Source organism: Mus musculus, chromosome 2, assembly GCF_000001635.26.
Source record: "Mus musculus strain C57BL/6J chromosome 2, GRCm38.p6 C57BL/6J".
In the NCBI taxonomy this organism is placed as follows: Eukaryota; Metazoa; Chordata; class Mammalia; order Rodentia; family Muridae; genus Mus; species Mus musculus.
The window spans coordinates 11642501-11662784 of NC_000068.7; the positions used below are offsets into that span (position 1 = coordinate 11642501).

The following is a 20284-nucleotide window of genomic DNA, read 5'->3' on the forward strand; positions in this document are numbered from 1 at the left end:
TGGGGGAGAATCCCCCTAGAGGACTCAGTTTACAAAACCCTAAGTGAGACCACTGCCAAGAAGTGCTTGCTCACCCCTCCTGCCGCGGCAGGGAATCCCCCTTTCCTTGTACAGGCAAAACACAAAAAAGGACTCATAAGTGAAGCCTGATCCTTCTCACCAAACACTGCCCACACCTCCTAGTAATTGAACTTGAAAAAAAAAACTGGTTTGAAAAATTACCGCAAACCATATTGTCATAAAAAAAAAAAAAAACACTTCCTATATGAGATCACAGAACAGAGTAGGCACAAGTTCCTGCTGAGCAGATCAGCCTAATGCTTAAATAGAACAACTCCTGGCTGTCATTGACATTGTCTAAAAGCCAAGATGACAGACTGAGAGGCCTGAGCCCTTGTTCTGGCATTCTCCCAGGAAGATGCAGTAAAGGGGTTGACCCAATATACTGCAGAGAATTTCATCCAGTTCCCTCCTCCATCCTGATCCCATGTGCCAGGAAGATGGAGCCACGCTTGCTGATGTTGGGGTTTCTCTCATTAACCATAGTACCCAGTTGTCGGGCAGGTAAGAGACCAGGAACTGCCCTGGGAACCTTGGGAAGACTAACAGAATCTTGGTAAGCCTACATCTGCTCAGCTATACAACCAGAGGGAACAATGAGATGGAAAACTTTGAAGAGGGAGTTGAATCATGGGTTCTAACTCTTGTCCAGGGTCCACTAGGACCTCTTTTTGTGCCTCAGTGGTCCCTAATCTATCAACCTTTCTTAAAATAGCAGGAAGGAATTTCTCATTCATAGTCCTTTTTAGGTTTCATTCCCAGGGATGGTTTGGCTTTGCTGTCTTGGAAGTTTCTTGTAAATATCATTTTATGGCAATTTCAGAAAACATAAATATATTCATTTTTCAGAGCATGACTTTCCTCTGCTTCTCTGGGTGTAACGTCTGTGTGTTTTACATAAATATGAATTCCATCATCATAGATTTTGTCAGGTATAGTTTTAAGAAATAAAAACCATCACCAACTCAGACATCAAACAACTCTTCTTAATTGAGGATGAATTCCCTAATACCATTTTTTCTTGCTAATCCAGAAAGAGAAGTGAGGTTTGTGGAAATACATATATTTCAAGTCTATTAGATAGATTATAGATAGATAGATAGATAGATAGATAGATAGATAGATAGATAGATAGATATGGGACTGTCTCACTATGTAGTCTTGGGGTGCTTGGAATTTGCCATGTAAACTAGTTTGGCCTCAAACTCATAAAGATCTACCTGCTTCTGTGCATAACCCCACACTAGGCTGAAAATATATTTTTTGAAAGCCTACAGTTTCATATTCTTAATTTCTAGGAATTTATTCTTAAATGACCCCAGAAAAATGTATTAAGAAGAGTAAAATAAATAACATATACACGAAGCTTGATTGCTGACTGGGGGCAAGTGATCACATTGTGTTGGGTCACTTGGGAGCATCTTGGCTTTGGAGTTAAGATGTTTATGATTTTAGGAAGCTTTTATTGTGTGATTTCTCCCCTAAAAGTATCTATCCCTCAATGGTGTCTTTGTCAGGTTAGTTCAAGTCAGAACAACCAAGTCTTTACAGTTATGTGTATTCTGTCTCTGAGGAAAGGCTTTCAAGTAAACTTGTGTTATGAGCTGTGGTTGATTTATATAAAGCTCATTTACTTGGTTTTGCAAAACATCTGTCCACTACTTCTTATGCATGTGTATATGGGGAAATGACAGCATTACAGGTTGGAACATGCCTGGAGCTACAGGGGTGTGGGGCTGTCAGAGAAGACTTCATGAAGATAGCGTGTCCATTGAGCCCTGGAGACTGGTAAATTTCCATAAGGAAAGATTTTAGATGAGAAGGCACATGGATCAGGAAATAGAAGAGTCTGAGGAGTCAGTATATGTATTCTCTGAATATGGGGCTATTGGATAAAGAACAGAAAGATAGGAATGGGGCCAAAGGCATTAAAGCTCTGGACAGGAAGCTCAATCCTTTTCTTTTCCTGTGTTGTTGGGGATAGAAATCCAAGGCTTTGAGCACACTAAGCAAGCACTCTAACGCTGAGCTGCATTCCTAGCCCACAACTTAAAATACTTTAGTTGTATTTGGTAGGCAACAGAAAACTACTTGAAAAATGTCAGGGAATGCCATTTATAGAGTACACTTGATAAATCAGATGTATACATTTTATTACAACTTCTAATCACTTTACAGTGTGGGTGTCATGAATCAGTAGAAGTAACCCCAAAATCAGAATATCAGTGTTGCAAGGCTCACATCACTTTTGTATTTTCTATTGGAGACAAGACCAGAGGTGATTCTGGCTGATAATAGAAAGAGATCAGGTGCAAGGAGTTATGTCAAGAGGCAACTTGGTTCCCAGTGGGAAACAGAAAGAAATGGCCAGAGGTCAGCAAGTAGCTCAGAAACTAACCCAGGGCAAGAGATGATCTTATTTCAACTTTGTTTATCGTCCAGGAAGAATTTAGTTTAAGCAATTAATGGGGCTGGAGAGATGGCTCATTATTGGTTTAGAGCACTCATTACTCTTGTGATGCGTTGAGAACCCAGGACCCAAGATGGTGGCTCAGAACCATCTGTAACTCCAGTTCCAGGTGATCTGACAACTTCTTCTGGCCTCCATAGGCACCGTACACATGGCAAATAGGCATAGATGTGGGTCAAATGCATATACACGTAAAAATAAATAAATATTAAACTTTAAGAAAGGGTAGAAAAATAAACAAATCTTTCTATTCCTTGGGGGCAAGAGGTCTTTAATGAAATAAGACAGACTGTCAACAGATTCAATTTCTAGCTGATTCATAAGGCAGATTTTCATTTTGAAAATTTCCAAAGCCACCATTTAAAATTGTGATGTGGTACAAGGGATGTATTAGTCAACCCGGGTGTTTTTAGTCTCTGTATCACTGGGCCTTGGGATGTGGTTAAAAGAGAATTCTCCCTGATGTTGCCAACACAGCAGCAGCTAACTGAAGCCACCTTTCTTAGAACTGTGGAAACTCTGAGCTGTCTCTTGATCATTTTTCATTCTAGGAATTCTGTAATCAAATCCTTATCCCTCTAGAGTCAGAAGACAGAAGGTATGGAAACATGTTAAGGTGGTACGCATGTCTAGTTATCCCTTCTGGTAAAGGCTACTGCCCACACTAGAAGTTCCGGTCTTCAGCTCCGTTATGCTTCCCAGTGCCCCGTCAGTTTCTTCACAGTGTTAGAGCTATTGTGACTTTGTTCATCATCCAAAATAGACCTTGGAGACATGTGGTTTTGCTAAGCACTGGGAATACTTAATAAAGCAAACATTACATTTGTCCCTAAGGGTCTAAGATAGCCTGATATGGAACTTATGCCTGTGCTTGATTTAGCTTGGAACATTGAAAAAACAGTAATTTATTTCATCCACTTACATGTCATCTGGCCATGCTCTGAAAGAACAGCTTCCGAATGCTCAACACCTCCATCACTGGGTCCCTCCCAAAGGCAGGGATTTTTGTGTTCATGTATGCATATGTGTATTTTTGTGGCTATGTGTGTAGATGAATGTGTGTGGAGGCCAAAGGTCAACTTAGGTATTAATCCTCAGGTGCCATTCACATGAGTTGGTTTTCTTATTATTTGGGTTTTTTATTATTGTTGTCTAGAGATGGAGTTTCTTGCTGGTCTGGGACTACATGGTTAGGCTAAGCTGGTTGGTCAAGAATCTGCCTACTTCTGCTTTCTTAGGGCTGATACTAAAGGTATGCACTGCTGTAATATATACATACATACACACACACACATATATATACATTATATATACATATACAATATATATAGATTAAATGTATCAGTGTTTTGCCTGCATGTTTATATGCACACCACATGCCTGCCTGGTGCCCTCAGAGGTCAAAAGAGGGCATTGGCTCACCTTGGACTGGAACTATAGAGAGTTTTCAACTCCCATGTGGGTGGTGGGAAGCAAACCTGGGTCCTCTGCCAAAGCAGGTGCTCTTAACCTCTGAGCTATCTTTCCAGCTGCATAATGATTTATGTGAGCACCAGGGATCAGAACAGAGGTCCTCATATTTATGAGGTAAGCACTTTATCTACTGAGCCATCTCCCCAGCCCTGAACATCTCTCTCTCTCTCTCTCTCTCTCTCTCTCTCTCTCTCTCTCTCTCTCTCTCTCTCTCAAAAACTTTGAGAATTCTAGATATTTTTGTGTAATTTCTTATGGAAACCATTCCTGTGGTAGCACTGAGTGCCATGAGGATAGGCTGCACCCTGACATGTTCATGTCAACTCTGCTTTCCTTACTGTCCAATGATGGCCGGGCATTTTACAGATAGAGGTTGAATTCTCTTAAGAAATAGTGTGCCACCAGTGGTCAGTGAGAAATAGAGCTAGGAGGCAAATGAAATTTTAAAGATGTATAGTATAGAACAAGGCACCTAATGATGTTAGAAAAACCAAAGGCAAGACCTAGCAAGTCACAGCTTTCAGCAAACTTCTCTCTGCAACAGGAGAAGGTTGTTGCAAAGATCTTGAAATCCCCTTACAATTCCATCATTATACATCAAGAATTCTGGGGGGAAAAAGACCTACTCTCTCCTCTCCTCTATCTCTCTCTCTCTCTCTCTCTCTCTCTCTCTCTCTCTCTCTCACAAACACACACACACACACACACACACTCACTCACAAGTCTTTTTTATCCTGGGGTACTTTTGGAAACAAGAAAAGTTCCCAACCAAAGATATGCCCACTACCATGTGGATTGAAAGGTCACCGGGTATCAGCAGACCCAAGCCTGAGAGCTGGGTTCCAGGTTATTTCCCCACTCTCCAGAGTGCAACGCTCTGCACTGCAGCATGACTACTAATTCTGTACTGCTCGAGTTGTGGGTGTAGGGTAAAAACACCACTGTGTTTCGGTGAAGTCTTCTCCCGTTTGATGGCTTGCTATGGGGATTTCTTCCTTCAAACTGTGTTCATGTCTCGAAAAAGGAGTGGGAATTTATCTCTTTCTTCTCTTTGTTTTGAGCCATTCCCTCTGGGGGAGGGAGGGAAGGGAGAGTCTTTATTCAATGCATTACTTCAAAAAGTTATAGATCCCAGACCTGAGATGCCTCTGTGGTTAAGAGTGCATACTACTTTTGCAGTTTGGTTCCTAGTACCCATGCTGGGAGACTTACCCTGCCTATTTGAATCCAATGACCTCTTCTGTCCTGCATGTATGGATAGACACATACATAAATAAGACCTTGCTGTCCTGGAAATCAACCTGTAGATTAGAACAGCCACCACCTCAGAGCTCCACCTGTCTCTGTCTTCTGAGTGCTGGGCATGCACCACTTCTGCCCAGTGATCCCAGGCCTCTTGATGACTTGATTACATCTTCTGTATGCCTTTATTCTGATTCTCAGAAGTGATATCTCTTTATCCATGCAGCCAGCCATTCATGCATTAGGATTATAGAGGTGGATAAAGGTACAGTCCTTGTTCTCCAACATGAAGACTAAACATCTGCTGATTGATTCTGATTAGGAAGACTGCTAAGGGAAAACTTGCATCTGCCAATGAGTCAACATTCTGTTCCCTTTCCAACCCTCTGCCACATTTTCAAGGACATCACCCATTTGCAGGGAAAACTACAACTAAGTGATCTCTGAAGATGTTGGGTGTTTTCTACTCTAATGTTGCTCACATCTTTTTTGGCTAGTTGATTTTATGGTCATTCTAGATTTTGCCTTTATCAACAAGACAACGCAGGTCTCACCGGGAGCTGTCTGTGGAATCATGTTTCCCAACCCCAGCTTCAGTTACAACATGCATCTGGAATGGCTGAGACTTCTTCAGACCAGTGAAGTCAGACTCTCAGGGGAGAAGAACCAGACGTACCAATGACATTATTTTTATGTCCCCCCAAACAATGAAGATGCAGTGAGGAATGAGATCCGTCTAATATTGTAGAGAAGTAATATAATGGAATAATCCTACAGCCGGGCATGGTGTACATCGCTGTGACCCTTGCTTGCACTTGGGTGATTGGTGCAGGAAGATTTTGAGTTTGAGGCCAGCACAGAGCTCCACAGTGAAACTATTTTAAAAAGAACGAACAAGAAGAGAAGGAAGAGGGGAAGGGAGAAAGGGAGGGAAGGGAAGAAGAGAAACGCAAATGGTTTTTCATGCTGGTTAATTTCATTGCTTCATTTTTATTCTTTGAAAATAGAGGAGAACTTCTCAAACTTTACAAGACTCCTGGGGATTTTGTTATAAAGCATTCTGTTCGGAGAGGGATTCGGTAGCTTGAAATTCTGTTCAAACAGGCTCCAACACGAGATGTGTGTTGTCAGTGCATGGGCCCAGTTCTGAGCAGCAGGCTATCATGTAACAACAACAACAACAAAAAAATGCACACTATGTAACCACACAGAGGTTTCAACTAAAATGGGAGACAACTTCAGAGAAGATTAAATATTGATCAAAGGTTGCACAGTCTATATAACACAGCCTATAAATATTATAAGTGGTCAGAATAAAGAGAGCAGCCTACTGCCTGGGTAATTAAAGATGATGCTTTGAGAAGGGCTTTTGGAGAACCTAGCTCTGAATGATGCTTAAGAATAACAGAGCATTAGCCGGGCAATGGTGGTGTACACCTTTAATCCCAGTACTTAGGAGGCAGAGGCAGGCTGATTTCTGAGTTCGAGGCCAGCCTGGTTTACAGAGTAAGTTCCAGGACAGTCAGGGCTACACAGAGAAGCCCTGTCTCAAGACAACAAAACAACAACAACAAAACAAAACAAAACAAAACAACAGAAAATGTTAGAAGACAGTATTGTGTGATGATTCTGCCAAAGCTGTACACATGGGCCATTATCCGTTTGCAGAGATGTGTGTCTGAACAAAATGATTTTCAAGTGCACAGTGTTTCTCTGATAAAAATTAATACTTTCCCCACATAAAAAAAAAAGCTGAACATGGTGGCACATGTTTGTAATCGCATTGCTGGGAAAACAGAGATGGGTAGATCGCTGGGGCTTACTGGTCTACCAGCCAAATCAGTGAGCTCTAGGTTGTTGGGAAACCATATCCCAAAAGAAAAGATAGATGGTATACACACTACACACACACACATATAGTAGTAGTAGTAGTAGTAGTAGTAGTAATAATAATAATAATAATAATAATAATAATAATAATAATGATAATGATAATGATAATAATAATAATGATTTTGCTCAGGCATAAGACTTTGCATGTTCCCCATCCTACTTAAATCCTCCAGTGCCCATAGGCATTAGTTATCTCTAGTAGATTTCTTTGACATGATGAATTACTGAGTAGCCTTGCCAGTACCACATGACACCCTGGATATAGTCAAAGAATTTTTTAGTTTTCTTCTACCTCTACATCTGTGTTTTTAACTATGATGCAGTCCTGTTAACCTCATACCACAAGGTCAGAATCCCATGGCTTCTAACACGACAGCCTCCTTTTACCCTGCCAGTTCACTAGGCTTCAACCAGCAACTCTCAAGGTAGCACCAGACATCCTACATGCAGGAGGCTGAGGCTCACATGACTGGACTACCAACAGTAAACGGTTTCACCCAAAAGAAGCACTGTTTTTAAATTTTTATTTATTTATTTATTTATTTATTTATTTATTGGTTTAAATTTTTTCTTTTCTTATATGTATGGGTGTATGGATATTTGACCTGCATGTATATATGTGTACTCTGGGCATGCTTGGTGCCAAGGAGGCCAGAATAAGGTATTGGATCCCCTGAAACTGGAATTATGGAAAGTTGTGAGCCACTATGTGGGTCCTGGGACTTGAACTCAGGTCCTCTGCAAGAGCAGCAAGTGTTCTTAAGTTGTGAGGCTTCTCTCCAGTTCCAGAAGAAACATTTCAAACAGTGATGATGATAGCGAGAGCTTATGCTCACTGTCTACATGCCATCTCTTAGTATTGTGTTAAATCAGTGTCTCTTGGTTCAGTTTTCAAAATAAGGTAGTTGTGTTGGGCATTGTGGTCTATGCCTTTATGTTCAACACTTGGGAAACAAAGGCAGCAGCTCTCTACACAGTGCCAGTCTCCTCTACACAGAGCAGTGTTCTCAACCTAACACTGCAGCCCTCTAATGCAGTTCCTCACACTGTGGTGACTCCCCAACCATAAAATTATTTTTGTTGCTACCTCATAGCTGTAATTTTGCTACTTTTATGAATTTTAATTTAAATATCTTTTTTTCCCAATTGTCTTAGCAACCCACAGGTTGAGAATTGCTGACACAGAGAGTTCCAAGCCAGTTAGGGCCACATAGTGAGCTCTGGAAATAAAACAACATAAAAAGCAGTTCTTATTATCTTCCCTTTGCAGTTGACCAATGGAGTCTTTGGTCAGTTAAATCAGTAGCTGGTGTAACACAACTAGGAAGTCTCTAGAATCTGAGTTTACAGAATCTCTACCCACCATCCTGAGCCATGACCACCTTACACAGCAGCTCCACAGTCTACCTGAATGGCCACCTGTTGAATCTCTTGTCTTTACTTTTGTGCATGTGTGTGTGTGTGTATACATATGCATGTATATACACATGTGTGTGGAGGTCAGAGCTTCATTCACACGACATCTTCTTTTATCCCTTGACCTTATCTTTTTGAGACACTCTCTCACTGAACCTGGAGCTCACCAATTCAGCTAGACCACCTGCTCAAAAGCTGCAGTGGTCTTGTCTTCCCCAGCCCTCTGCTGGGGCTACAAACATACATCATGGTGCTGGGATTTCTACCTGGAGGGTAGGGAATCCAAGCCTGAGTCCTCTTGCTCTCCCAGACAGTTACACCTCAGCATAGCCTCAGCCTCTTTTTTTCCCCCTGAATGTATGTAGCTCAGGGTGGCTTAGAAATTCATGAAGTGATTAAGGCTAATCTCAAACTCCTGATCACTCCACCTTACTTACACGTCTGGAGTTCACTCTGGTAGGACCTCCTCAGGACCCTGCTAGTCTTAGATCCTGTATTCTCTGAATCCTTCTGTTACCTTCAAAGAGCAGCCTGGGGTGTTTTCCTTGCATCTGATAGCATTTCAAAGAAGTCACAGCAGCAGAGTCTGGGCTAGCAACCGGCAAAACAGAGGAAATTCTGAGCACCTTTGGCCATGAGTCACCACACCTTCTGAGCACCTTTGGCCATGAGTCACCACACCTTGTTCAGGAATTGCCATCTCTGCCCACAGAATCGCCCACTGTTTTCTGTGTGGGACCAAAATAGATACCTCCTTCATAAACTTTGTGTGTGTGTGTGTGTGTGTGTGTGTTCTCTCTCTCTCTCTCTCTCTCTCTCTCTCTCTCTCTCTCTCTTGGTAATAAAAAACAAAAGACAAAGATGGGTATGTGCTTCCAAGGGCAGACTAAGAAGCCACTTACAGGTGAGTGTGACAGGTGAGAGGAACCGTGGCAAGGAACACCCTACCCTGGTGGCAGAGCTTCTCGATATTTGTATGTCTGCTGCTTTGCTTCTCAGTTCATTCATGATCTATTGAGCAACTTCACGCAAGGTTAGAGAGGCAGAGATGAATAAGACCCAACTCTTGGCCTCCAGGAGCTTCTTGCTTATGCGGAGAGAATACCCAAGCTAAGGGCTGAGATTTAAGTAAGAGCACAGAGCTGGTGGACACACACTCCACTGCCCACTCCTCCTGCAAGACCGACACACCATAAGCTAGGAACTGCTTCCCATTATATGTACATGCAGAAGAGAGAAGGGCTCACGCTGTTTTGTCAGTGTGAGTGACTAGAATTAGAATCCAGCACTTTCCATTTTGAGTTTAGAACAATCTGCAGAGGTTTTGTGCTTGTTTGGCTCAGCAATACCTTTCAGGGACATCTCAGGTAGGACGTACTGGGAGTCCTTCAGTAACAGACTGTTTCCACAGGCTCAGGAGTCTCTGAGGCACCATCTATAGGCCAACTCTCACATGTCTGAGTACATTTGAAGATCTCCCAGGTCCTCAACATCTATGACCTCTTCAAGGAAGAAAGGAAAAGGGGGAGGGAGGGCAGGAGGGAAGGAACCTCATTAATCCAATTCAGACCATTAGTGAGTTTCCTTCCCTTCCCTTCCCTTCCCTTCCCTTCCCTTCCCTTCCCTTCCCTTCCCTTCCCTTCCCTTCCCTTCCCTTCCCTTCCCTTCCCTTCCCTTCCCTTCCCTTCCCTTCCCTTCCCCTCTTCTCCCCTCCTCTCCCCTCAACTTCCTTCCCCTCCCTTGCCCTCTTCTCCTCTCCCCTCCCCTCCCCTGCCCTGCCCTGCCCTCTCTTCCTGCCCTCTCCCTTCTCTTTTTCTCCCTTCCCCTCCCCTCCCCTCCCTTGCCCTCTTGTTATCTCTTCTTTTTCATCTCCTGTGGTTCTAAGGATCCAACCCAGGACCTCACCAAACCAACCTAGATAAGCATTCTACTACTTCGCTCTTGTTTTTTTGAGACAAGGACTCTAACTCAGGCTGACCTTGAACTTCCCCACCGTCCAGGATGGCCTTAAACTCATTATCTTCCTTTCTCCAAATCCCCCAAGTGCTGGGATTACAAAGTATATTATCAGACTGTTTTTTGTTTTCTGTGATGCTAAGGATTGAGCCCAGGGTTCAATTCACACTAGACAAAACACTTTACCTCTGAGCTGGGTCCCCAGTTCTTACTATACTGTATAAAGCCGAAAAGAAAAGCAGTGCTTTAAAGATGTATTAATAAACTATAAGAATAATACATAATAAATTGATATGTAAAAAACCACAATGTATATATGTAAATGAGAGCAGCCCTAAAACCAAACAGGCCTGTGTCCCCAGGGAAAAGGTCACTTTATCATGTTGTGGGGAACGGCAAAAGAAATGTTTCTAAAAGTTTCTTTTGAAGTCCCCGACATCTATGCTGACGTCAGCCTCTTCCTGCCCAGCGCTCTGAAAGTTTCCAGGGAGTTTTGGGGCCAGTGACTTGACACAGGGTTGTATGTTTGACACTTGCTGACTGTGGGCAGGTTGTGGTGGCTTTCCCTGCCTGCCAAGCCCCACTCAGCTGAGCATCAGCATGGTATGTGCTTCCTGTCCCCGTGCTAGTGACACCTCTCTGTTCAGACCTTGATTTAGAACAAAAAAGAACCTTTGTGAAGAGAAAACTCCTTATTTAAAGGAAAGTAAACCGAACTTTTGAGAGTCTTTTTAGAATAAAAGGGCGAGTCCTCAGGAGTCCCGCTGGTACCCCTGAGGGGAGGTGAGCCTTGAGGGCTCGCTGCTAGGTTTCCCTGTCTGGTCCCAGACATCACTTTCCCTTTCTAACTGTCTCCTCAGAGGCCGCTTCTGGAGGTAATTTTTAGCTGCCAATGCTGAGGAACTATTGGCCAGAGCATGCCACCCTGCTTCTTAGAGAATACAACTGCCACCATTGAAAACCTAGGCTGTCTAACCAGTGAGCTCAGGGCGTCCGCCTGTCTCCACCTCCCTTTTCCTCCTGTGCTGGGATTTGCATGTGCACAGCCATATAGAGTTTATAGAGTGCTGGGGATGTGAACTCAGGTTCTCATGCTTCTGTGGCAAACCCACGAAACCATCTCCCATCCTTAGTTTTATATATTTCACTATACATTCATATTATAATATACATTATATATTATATAATATATATTATATAAAACATATGTAATATATATTATAATATATAATACCATGGTATTGGCAGTGCTTAGAATAGGTGCCCCAGATTTTCGTAACTTTTTCTTTGTTTTCTGTTTCTCTTCTAATCTTTTTTTTTTAAGTTGGTTATTTTATTTTTTTACATTTCAAATGTTATTCCCCTTCCTGGTTTCCTCTCCGCAGCCCCCACAATCCCATCCCCCTCCTCCCTGCTTCTAGGAGGGTGCTACCCCACCCACCCACCCACTCCCACCTCACTGCCCTGGTATTCCCCTTCACTGGGCATCAAGCCTTTACTGGACCAAAGGCCTCCCCTCCCATTGATGCCAGATAAGGCCATCCTCTGCTACATATGCAGCTGGAGTCATGGGTCCCTCCATGTATGCTCTTTGGTTGATGGTTTAGTCCCTAAGAACTTTGGGAGGTCTGGTTGGTTGATCTTGTTGTTTTTCCTATGGAGTTGCAAACCCCTTCAGCTCCTACAGTCCTTGCCCTAACTTTTCCCCTGGGGCCCCTGGGCTCAGTCCAATGGTTGGCTGCAACTTAAACAGCTGTCCCACACCATGGTTACTTCTCCAGTCTTTAATTGCATTTGTTTAACAATTTATTTTAACAATTTATTTTCTTATGTAATATATGTGTGTGTGTGTATACATCTATATATATATGAGAGAAGAGGGCATCAGAAAACAGAGGGTATCTGATCCCTTTACAGGTTGTGAGCCACCATGTGGTCGATGGGAATTGATTTCAGGACCTCTCTGGAAGAGCAGCCAGGGCTCTTAACAGTTGGGCCGTCTCTCCAGCTTGTATTTGTTTGTTTACTTATGTATTCATTTACTTATAGACAGGGTCCAGCTATGTATCCTGAACTGACTTGCAGTGTAGCTAGGCTGGCCTCAAACTCATGGTAATCACCTCTGTCAGCCTTCTGAGTTCTGGGACTACACATGCAGGGGAAATCCCACAGATATCCATTTGAAACAAGCCCTCACGATTACAACTTGCTTCTCAGAAGGCTCTGTCTTTTTTCAGAAGACTGTGGGCGGGATTTACCAATTTAGCAGTGCTCCGCTAAAAATATGGCCCCCTCCCAAGAAATCCGTTTCTAAGATTTGAGGGGAAAACTGTCTTTAGTTTTCAGAGAAAGAGGAGGAATATTTCTTCCCAGACTTTTCTCTCTCTCTCTTTCTTTTTTAATCTGATAACACTTTAATTTAAATCAAGTTGACATTCTGTGGTAAGTTTGTGGTTAACTCTTTCAAGTGCTGAAGCTTGTTTTCTGAGGTGACTGGAGAGTTAGAAAAAGACAGGCAGCCCAACCACTGTACTCTGTAAGCATTACAGGCTCCTGGATGTGACAATCTAGAGGCCGCTCTGTGAGACAGAGGGCAGTTCTCAGCTCCTTGCCTGGGTTTCTCTTTCTAAGAGCAAATTCCTAGTTTCTGTAGACCTACTGTTTGTTGTTTGTGTAACTACTGCCAAGAAGGCACAGGGTTTTCTCCAAAATGGTCTTACTAGTGAGTCACACATTCCTGCCTTATGGAAACCCAGGCTTTGACGAAGCCTGAGAGAACTGGGCCTCAGAAACGTGTGTCAGATGACAACAGGACTCACAGACACAAAAGGCTAACCACCGTTCTGCAAATATTGTTATTTCAGTGTTTCCCCTTTAATTTTAAGAAACTTTTCTTTAATAATGACACACACACACACACACACACACACACACACACACATTTTTGACAGGGTCTCACTGTGAAGCCCTGGTTGTCATGGAACTATCCTGGAACTCATTATAGAGACCAGGCTGGGCTAGAACTCAGAGATCCACCTGCCTCTGCCTCCCGAGTGCTGTGATTAATGGAATGTGCCACCATGTCTGGCTTTCATGAGTATTCTTTCAATCATCTTTGGATTCATTTCCTGCTATTGGCATGGCCATATAATTTTCCACCTTTAAACAGAGTCATATCAAGAGATTTTCCACTAGTGAACCATCCATCACTGCTGAGATAAATTCTAATTGATCAGAATATTAGTTTTTGTCATACCTGGCTAGAACCAAGTACAAATATTGTAATCGATATTCTGTTGTCTGTTTTTATAAGTGAGATGGTCTTACGGCCATTTTCTCTGCAGTTCATCCCAAGTTTAATAGGAAGACTAACATAACTCTGTAAAAGGAATTAGAATCATTGAAGTGTCTGTGCTGGTCTGAATGAGAATAGCTGCCATAGGCTCATAGATTTGAATATTTAGTCCCCAGTGAGTGGAATTTCCAGTTTGGGAAGGATTAAGAGGGGTGACCTTTATTCAGGGTTTTGAAAGACTCATGTGATATTCCAGGGTTGTTTTCTCTCTCTCTCTCTCTCTCTCTCTCTCTCTCTCTCTCTCTCTCTCTCTCTCTCTCTCTCTCTCTCTTTCTCTCTCTCTCTCATGGCTGTGGACAGAGATCTGAGCTGTAAGCTGTTCCTTTACTCTACCATCATGGATTCAAACTCCCTGAAACCATATGCCAAATTAAATGTTTTCTTTGTAAGTCCTGGTACCCTATCTCAGCAATGGAAAAGTTAACTAAGATGCCCTCTGAAACAGTTTGTATTAAGCATCTGCTACCTATTTCATATATTTGTTCACAAGTTGATTTTTTCAAATGATTGGTTTATTAGGTATAATTCTCCTCTTTCTTCAGCTTCTTTCTCTCTTTCTAAGACAAAATGTCGCCATGTACCTCAGGCTGGGCTTGAACTCACAATCCTGCTCATTTTTGAGTTTTTGGTGGATCAGTAGTTACACCTCCCTTTTCTTCAAACTGATGCTCTGTTGTTCTTGCTCCTTCTAGTCCTGACTATTTTCAGAATCTACTTAAATGAATAGTTTTTAATTTGGAGGACATTCTCTGCTGGTTTTTTTTTTTTCATCTTGGTCAATCTTTCATTTACAGTTTTGATCTCCTTTCTTTAACATTATTCCATGGTTTTTTAACTTCCTCCAGTAAATATTAAATGGGATAATGCCTGTTCTTTGAACACGTATTTTCCTTTGAGGTTGTAGACATCCCTGGAGAGGCTGTGCTGGCTCAGTACTGCAGGGTTTGTGGTTATCATTTTTGTTGCTATTCGGTGCAGAATATTTTACAGAATGAGTTCTGAGTTTCCCTTTGATCCATGGATTTGTTTGGAAGTTTGAGGTTTCTTTTTTAAAATGTGTGAAGTTTTATTGTTGTTTGTGGTTTCGCTCTCTGTTTTTAACTTTTAATTTCATTGCGCCATGATTAGAAAATGAATCTGTGTGATGCTTATTCTTTGACACTTGTGGAAACCACCTCTGGTGCCTAGTAGGAGCTCAGTTCTCTTTACCACTGTCCCATGCGTGATAAAGAGAGTGTACATTGCCTATGTATTGGTCACACAACTACATAAATATGCACAAATCAAGCTTACTGACAACTAACAGACCTTCTTATAGAGTAACCTTTTCTTATTAGTGGTCCTTGCAACATCAGTTTGTTTTGTAGTGAGTTCTGGGCTTAATTCTAGTTGGGTTACTTTTTGTGGTTTCCCTTGGCTTCCTGAGCTGTATTTGGTAGCATCTGATTGGCTGACCTGCTTTTACTATAGGATTCCCATGAGTGTGGTCTCTTTGATAGTTCAGGAGTTGTGTTCTAGACACTGCAGTATGTGAAATGTATTATCTTTGGTTATTGCCGTAGAGTCTGTGTTATGTAACTTGGAAGAGTGTAGGGTGATTTACAGCAGTGCCTCCCTTGTGTGGAGACAGCACAGTGTGTTACCTCTTTCTGTTGTTACATCCAGTGTTGAGTCTTCAGCCTTGATCCTAACCCCACTCACTCCCCTGCATCTTGGGTCTTTTGTCTCCTTCATTATTCATGTTGAGATTTTGTCTAAGTTTGAGGAGGACTAAGTAATGAATGGAATATGGTATAAGTTCTCTCATCTGGGATGGAAGTATATCTTACCTCCTACCTTGTGTGTTCACAGTGTTGGGCTTGATCTCCAGAATCAACAGGAATGTCAATGGTTCAGAAGCAAATATGTTCTACAACATTTATTTGCGTTTATACAATAAAACCCTACTCAAGTAACATCTACAACACCAATGACCGTAAGAAAGTGAGGAGCTAAAATCAAACACACAGAAGAGATATATAATAATGAAAGTTACTTATGCTTATAATATTTCTAATTATACTTATAATAATTATAAGTATACTTATACTTAATTATACTTATGTTAATTCTACTTTCATTATTTAATTATTTAATTATTTAATTATTTAACTCTACTCTCTCTATAAAGGCCCGAGTTAGATTATTAATAAATACAACTAGATAAAGGAGTGAGAAAAGACTAATGATGGGACACAAGGCAAACTTAACAGGCAAAGTTAAGCAAGCTGAAGCTTCCCTCTTGCGTAGGTGATGAAGATGCCTCTTTCCCCAGCTTCTGTTTTCAGAGTTCACTGTGCTTGTGTGTGTGTGTGTGTGTGTGTGTGTGTGTGTGTGTGTATGTGTTATGGCATGTGTTTATGTTTGTACATGTAGTGTGTATTTATGTGGTGTGTGTGTGTGTGTGCGTGCATGTGTGTGTGATATATGTGGTATGTGTGGTGTATGTGGTGTATGTGATGTGTGTGGTGTGTGTGTGTGTGTCTGTGTGTTGGGGGTGGGCCTTGTCTTCTAGTCAAACAGGTCAAACCAAACAGGACAGCACCTGTTTGGTGCTGTTTGGTGCCGACAGAGACTCGGTTCCAGATGCCTTGACAAAGTCACTGCAAGGCTATATTCACACCCCTGAGCTACCCTAGCAAATCCCAGGACTCTGTGAGGTAGGAGTCACAAGGATGCTATTCTTGGTATGTTTTGTGATGCAGCAGGAGGGGTTGCTTTAGCAGGCCCATGGTGAGGCATCCCCCACCTCTGGTATCAGCCGTAGGACAGCTCTAGTATAAAATGGAGTTTATTTGGGACATGGGAGTAGAGGCAGAGGAAGGAAGGGGACAGAGAAGAACAGAAAGAGAGAAGAGAGGAGGAGAGAGAAAAAGGGAAGAGGCCTTCCAGGAACATGCTGAGGGAGTGGGAGAGAGAGAGAGAGAGGGAGAGAGAGAGAGAGAGAACAGGGAGAGAGAGGAGGAGAAAGGAGGAAGAGGGAGGGAGAAGGGGGAGGAGGAGGAGGAACAGGAAGGAGAGAGAGGCCAAACAATCCTTTTTATAGCAAGTCAGGCTAGTACCTGGCTGTTGCTAGGTAACTGTCGGGCAGAGCCTAGAAGAAAGGCTAACAATTCTCACTGGCCATTCTTGTCCCTGTGCCTGCAGGAGTGAAAAATGCCCATGTCGTTGGCTAATCCTCCAACTGTCTCAGAACCTCAGAGCAGGAGACCATGACCAAGCCAAAGCATTTAGTGCTGAGGTGCAAGTGAGGGGTCATCACTGACTGACTCATTGCCTCCTCCAAATCCCCGACAGCTGCCCTTCCCCTGCTTATTAATAAGCGGCATGTAGCTAGGCATAATGCTGGAGAAGGAGCTGAGAGGTTGACGTCTTGATCTGCAGGCAGCAGAAAGAGATGTGTGTCACACTGGTCATAGTTTGGGCATATGTGACCTCAAAGCCAACCTTCAAAATAACACACTTCCTCCAGCAAGGCCACACCTCCTAATAGTTCCACTCCCTATGGGTCTTTGGGGGGCCAATTACATTCAAACTACCATAGTGCCTTGGTCAGGGTTTGTATTCCCACACAAAATATCATGACCAAGAGGCAAATTGGGGAAGAAAGAGTTTATTCAGCTTGCACTTCCATACTGTTCTTCATCTCCAAGGAAAGTCAGGACTGGAACTCAAGCAGGTCAGAAAGCAGGAGCTGATGCAGAGGCCATGGAGGGATGTTACTTACTGGCTTGCTTCCCCTGGCTTGCTCAGCCTGCTCTCTTATAGAACCAAGACTACCAGCCCAGAGATGGCACCACCCACAATGGGCCCACCCACCCTTGATCACTAATTGAGAAAATGCTTTACAGCTGGATCTCATGGAGGCATTTCCTCAAGGGAGGCTCCTTTCTCTGTGATAACTCCAGTTTGTGTCAAGTTGGCACAAAAAACCAGCCACTACACACAGCTACCCTTAATATCCAGATAGTTTCTCACTAGTGTGACTCCTGTGTGCTTGCCTCCTGTGTGACAATTAAAAAGGACCATCACGCTAACCTACTATATGCAAGGGAGTGCAGTAAAGAAACAGCTAACATGATTTCTCCCATGGTGTGGTTAAAGTTTTTACTGTAGAGATGAGAAAAAGCAGAGAGGAAAAGAAGCAGACTGATCATGGCCAGGACAAGGGAAGCAGGAGAGAATAGTAGTGCTCGGGAGGGACCAAGAGATAGACGACAGAGCCTAGTAAGAGAGGGTAAGTGAATAGAGAGAAAGAGCAGGAATAGTGGAGAATAGTGGGTTATAAGGAGGCTGCATAGGCAGGGAGAGGGAACAGCCTGGGGACTGTCACGGTGGCTTTGAAACATATAACATTGTTGAAATAATTAAGTAATAAGTTAATCCCAGCACCGGTTACTTCCCACCTCAATGGTTTATGTTCCCGAACAAAAGATATACACACAGTCTTTATATTTTAATATGCCTTAAACAGCACAATAGCTGGGTCACTGCCAAACCTCCATGAGGTTAATCCTGAATTATTACTTACTAATTCTGTGTTCTATCTTGGCTGCTCTAGACCAAGTTGGGCAGCCCCCTAGGCCATGCTCTCAGTTTCTTCACAAGATGGCTATGCCTCTCTGTTCTCCATTCTTCCCCATCTCTCCTCTCCTCCACACTCCCCCTACGTGGTGGATCATCTCTTTCTCCCTCCTCAGGGTCCCAAGCCTGGTAATCTTTAAATCCTGCTTCTGTCTGTCCTCTTCAGCCATTGGTCATTGGCATCTTAATTTACCAATCAGAATCAACTATATGTAACTTTATATATCAGTAAACAACAAAACAAAACAAAGCAAGATTGGGAAGTAATCTAAGCAGCCATTAAGACTTGTGGAGGATTTGTAGATAATAAAGCAACAAGAGATTATTTCAAGGGGGGGTGCTCATCTTCCCGCCCTTTCCAGCAAGAGACCCTCCTTGTAGTCTACTGAACACAGCAATGCATTTGTGATGATTAATCTCCTTGTTGACTTGAGGAGGGTTAGAGTCACCATGAAAGCAAATCTCAGGCATATCTGTGAGGGACTTTTCAGATTAGGTTAGTAAGTATGAAGACTGACCCTAAAGTGTGTGGTGTCATTTCCAGTAGCTGTAGTCCTAGTTGGCATTAAAAGGAGAAAGCTAGCATCCATGAAAGGATGGATCTCTAGCATCCATCTCTCTCTGATTCCTGATTATGGATGCGGCATGGTCAGTGGCTTCAAACTCCTGCTGCTGGGACTTCCCCCCATGATGGACTGCACCTGAGCCAAGATAAATTCTTTCTTTCTTTCTTTCTTTCTTTCTTTCTTTCTTTCTTTCTTTCTTTCTTTCTTTCTTTCTTCTTTTCTTTCTTTCTTTCTTTCTTTCTTTCTTTCTTTCTTTCTTTCTTTCTTTCTTTCTTTCTTTCTTCCTTCCTTCCTTCCTTCCTTCCTTCCTTCCTTCGCTTTTGTTGGGTATTCTGTTACAGCAAAGAAGAAGTTGGTAGGCTGTGTTTCACAACGCCTATGCTAGGATGGCTTGTTTTGTTTGATCTGAACACCCGTCAAGCCAGGGTAAACTTGAACCTGGCTATGAGGCAGGGGCCAGGATTCTCCCCAATGGGCACCAATGTCAAAAGCCCAGAAGCACAAATCCATATGGCGAAAGGCAATGTCTTAGAGAGTTTGGGATGCTGTTCTCATCATATCGCTGATTGACGGTTCAAGGAAGCTGCCACATGCTGTTTGATTGGCATTTGGATGCTTAACATAAAGCAATAACAAAGTCAACCTTACTTGCCAAGAACTTAGCATATGTTAGACAAAAACTTCCTGGGTCAAAAGAGAGCAAAGAGAGGGTTCCTATCCGGTGGTTAATCACAAAGCAGAAGGGCACATTGGGTTTCACTTCCGGTTGGTTTGTTCAGATGGTATTATGGAGGCAGTTGATAGGGTAGAGAGAAGTGGTACAGAGAGAAATGGTGAGATGCTGTTGCCACAGAGGTGGACAGTTGCTGAGTTGTATGGGAGTCTTGAACGTTAGTGGAGAGGGAGTATGAATGCCAGAGTATTGTGGCTCTTGGGAACTGAGCGGACATCAAGAATCAGAAACATGTGGAATTGGCTCAGATGGTGACAGTCACTAAGAGAAGCAGGTCAGAAAGGGAACAGGGTGGTTTGTATGCTTATTTCTAGCTTTTTGTTTCAAGAGCATTGGAGATTCACACTCTGTCCTCATTCTCTTTGTTCTGTATTACACAGTGAGTTTTCTATTTAAAATAATTTCACGAAGGTAAAAGGGAATTTTTAAAAAAAGGATAAACATAAAGGCAGCCATTAGACTCCTGGCTTTCAGTTCCCCCCACTATGAAAATGCGG

The 20284-nt window shown here is 42.7% G+C and overlaps 1 protein-coding gene across 1 annotated transcript in view; it reads left to right on the forward strand.

Annotated features, from left to right (window-relative positions):
- Positions 1–291: 291 nt before the first annotated feature.
- The window catches only part of Il2ra (interleukin 2 receptor, alpha chain), a 50403-nt gene continuing 30410 nt past the window's right edge, over positions 292–20284 (forward strand). Inside the window, exon 1 of the mRNA NM_008367.3 lies at positions 292–564. Coding sequence (NP_032393.3) covers positions 501–564 — 64 coding nt within the window. The 5' untranslated portion in view covers positions 292–500. The remainder of the gene's footprint in view (positions 565–20284) is intronic.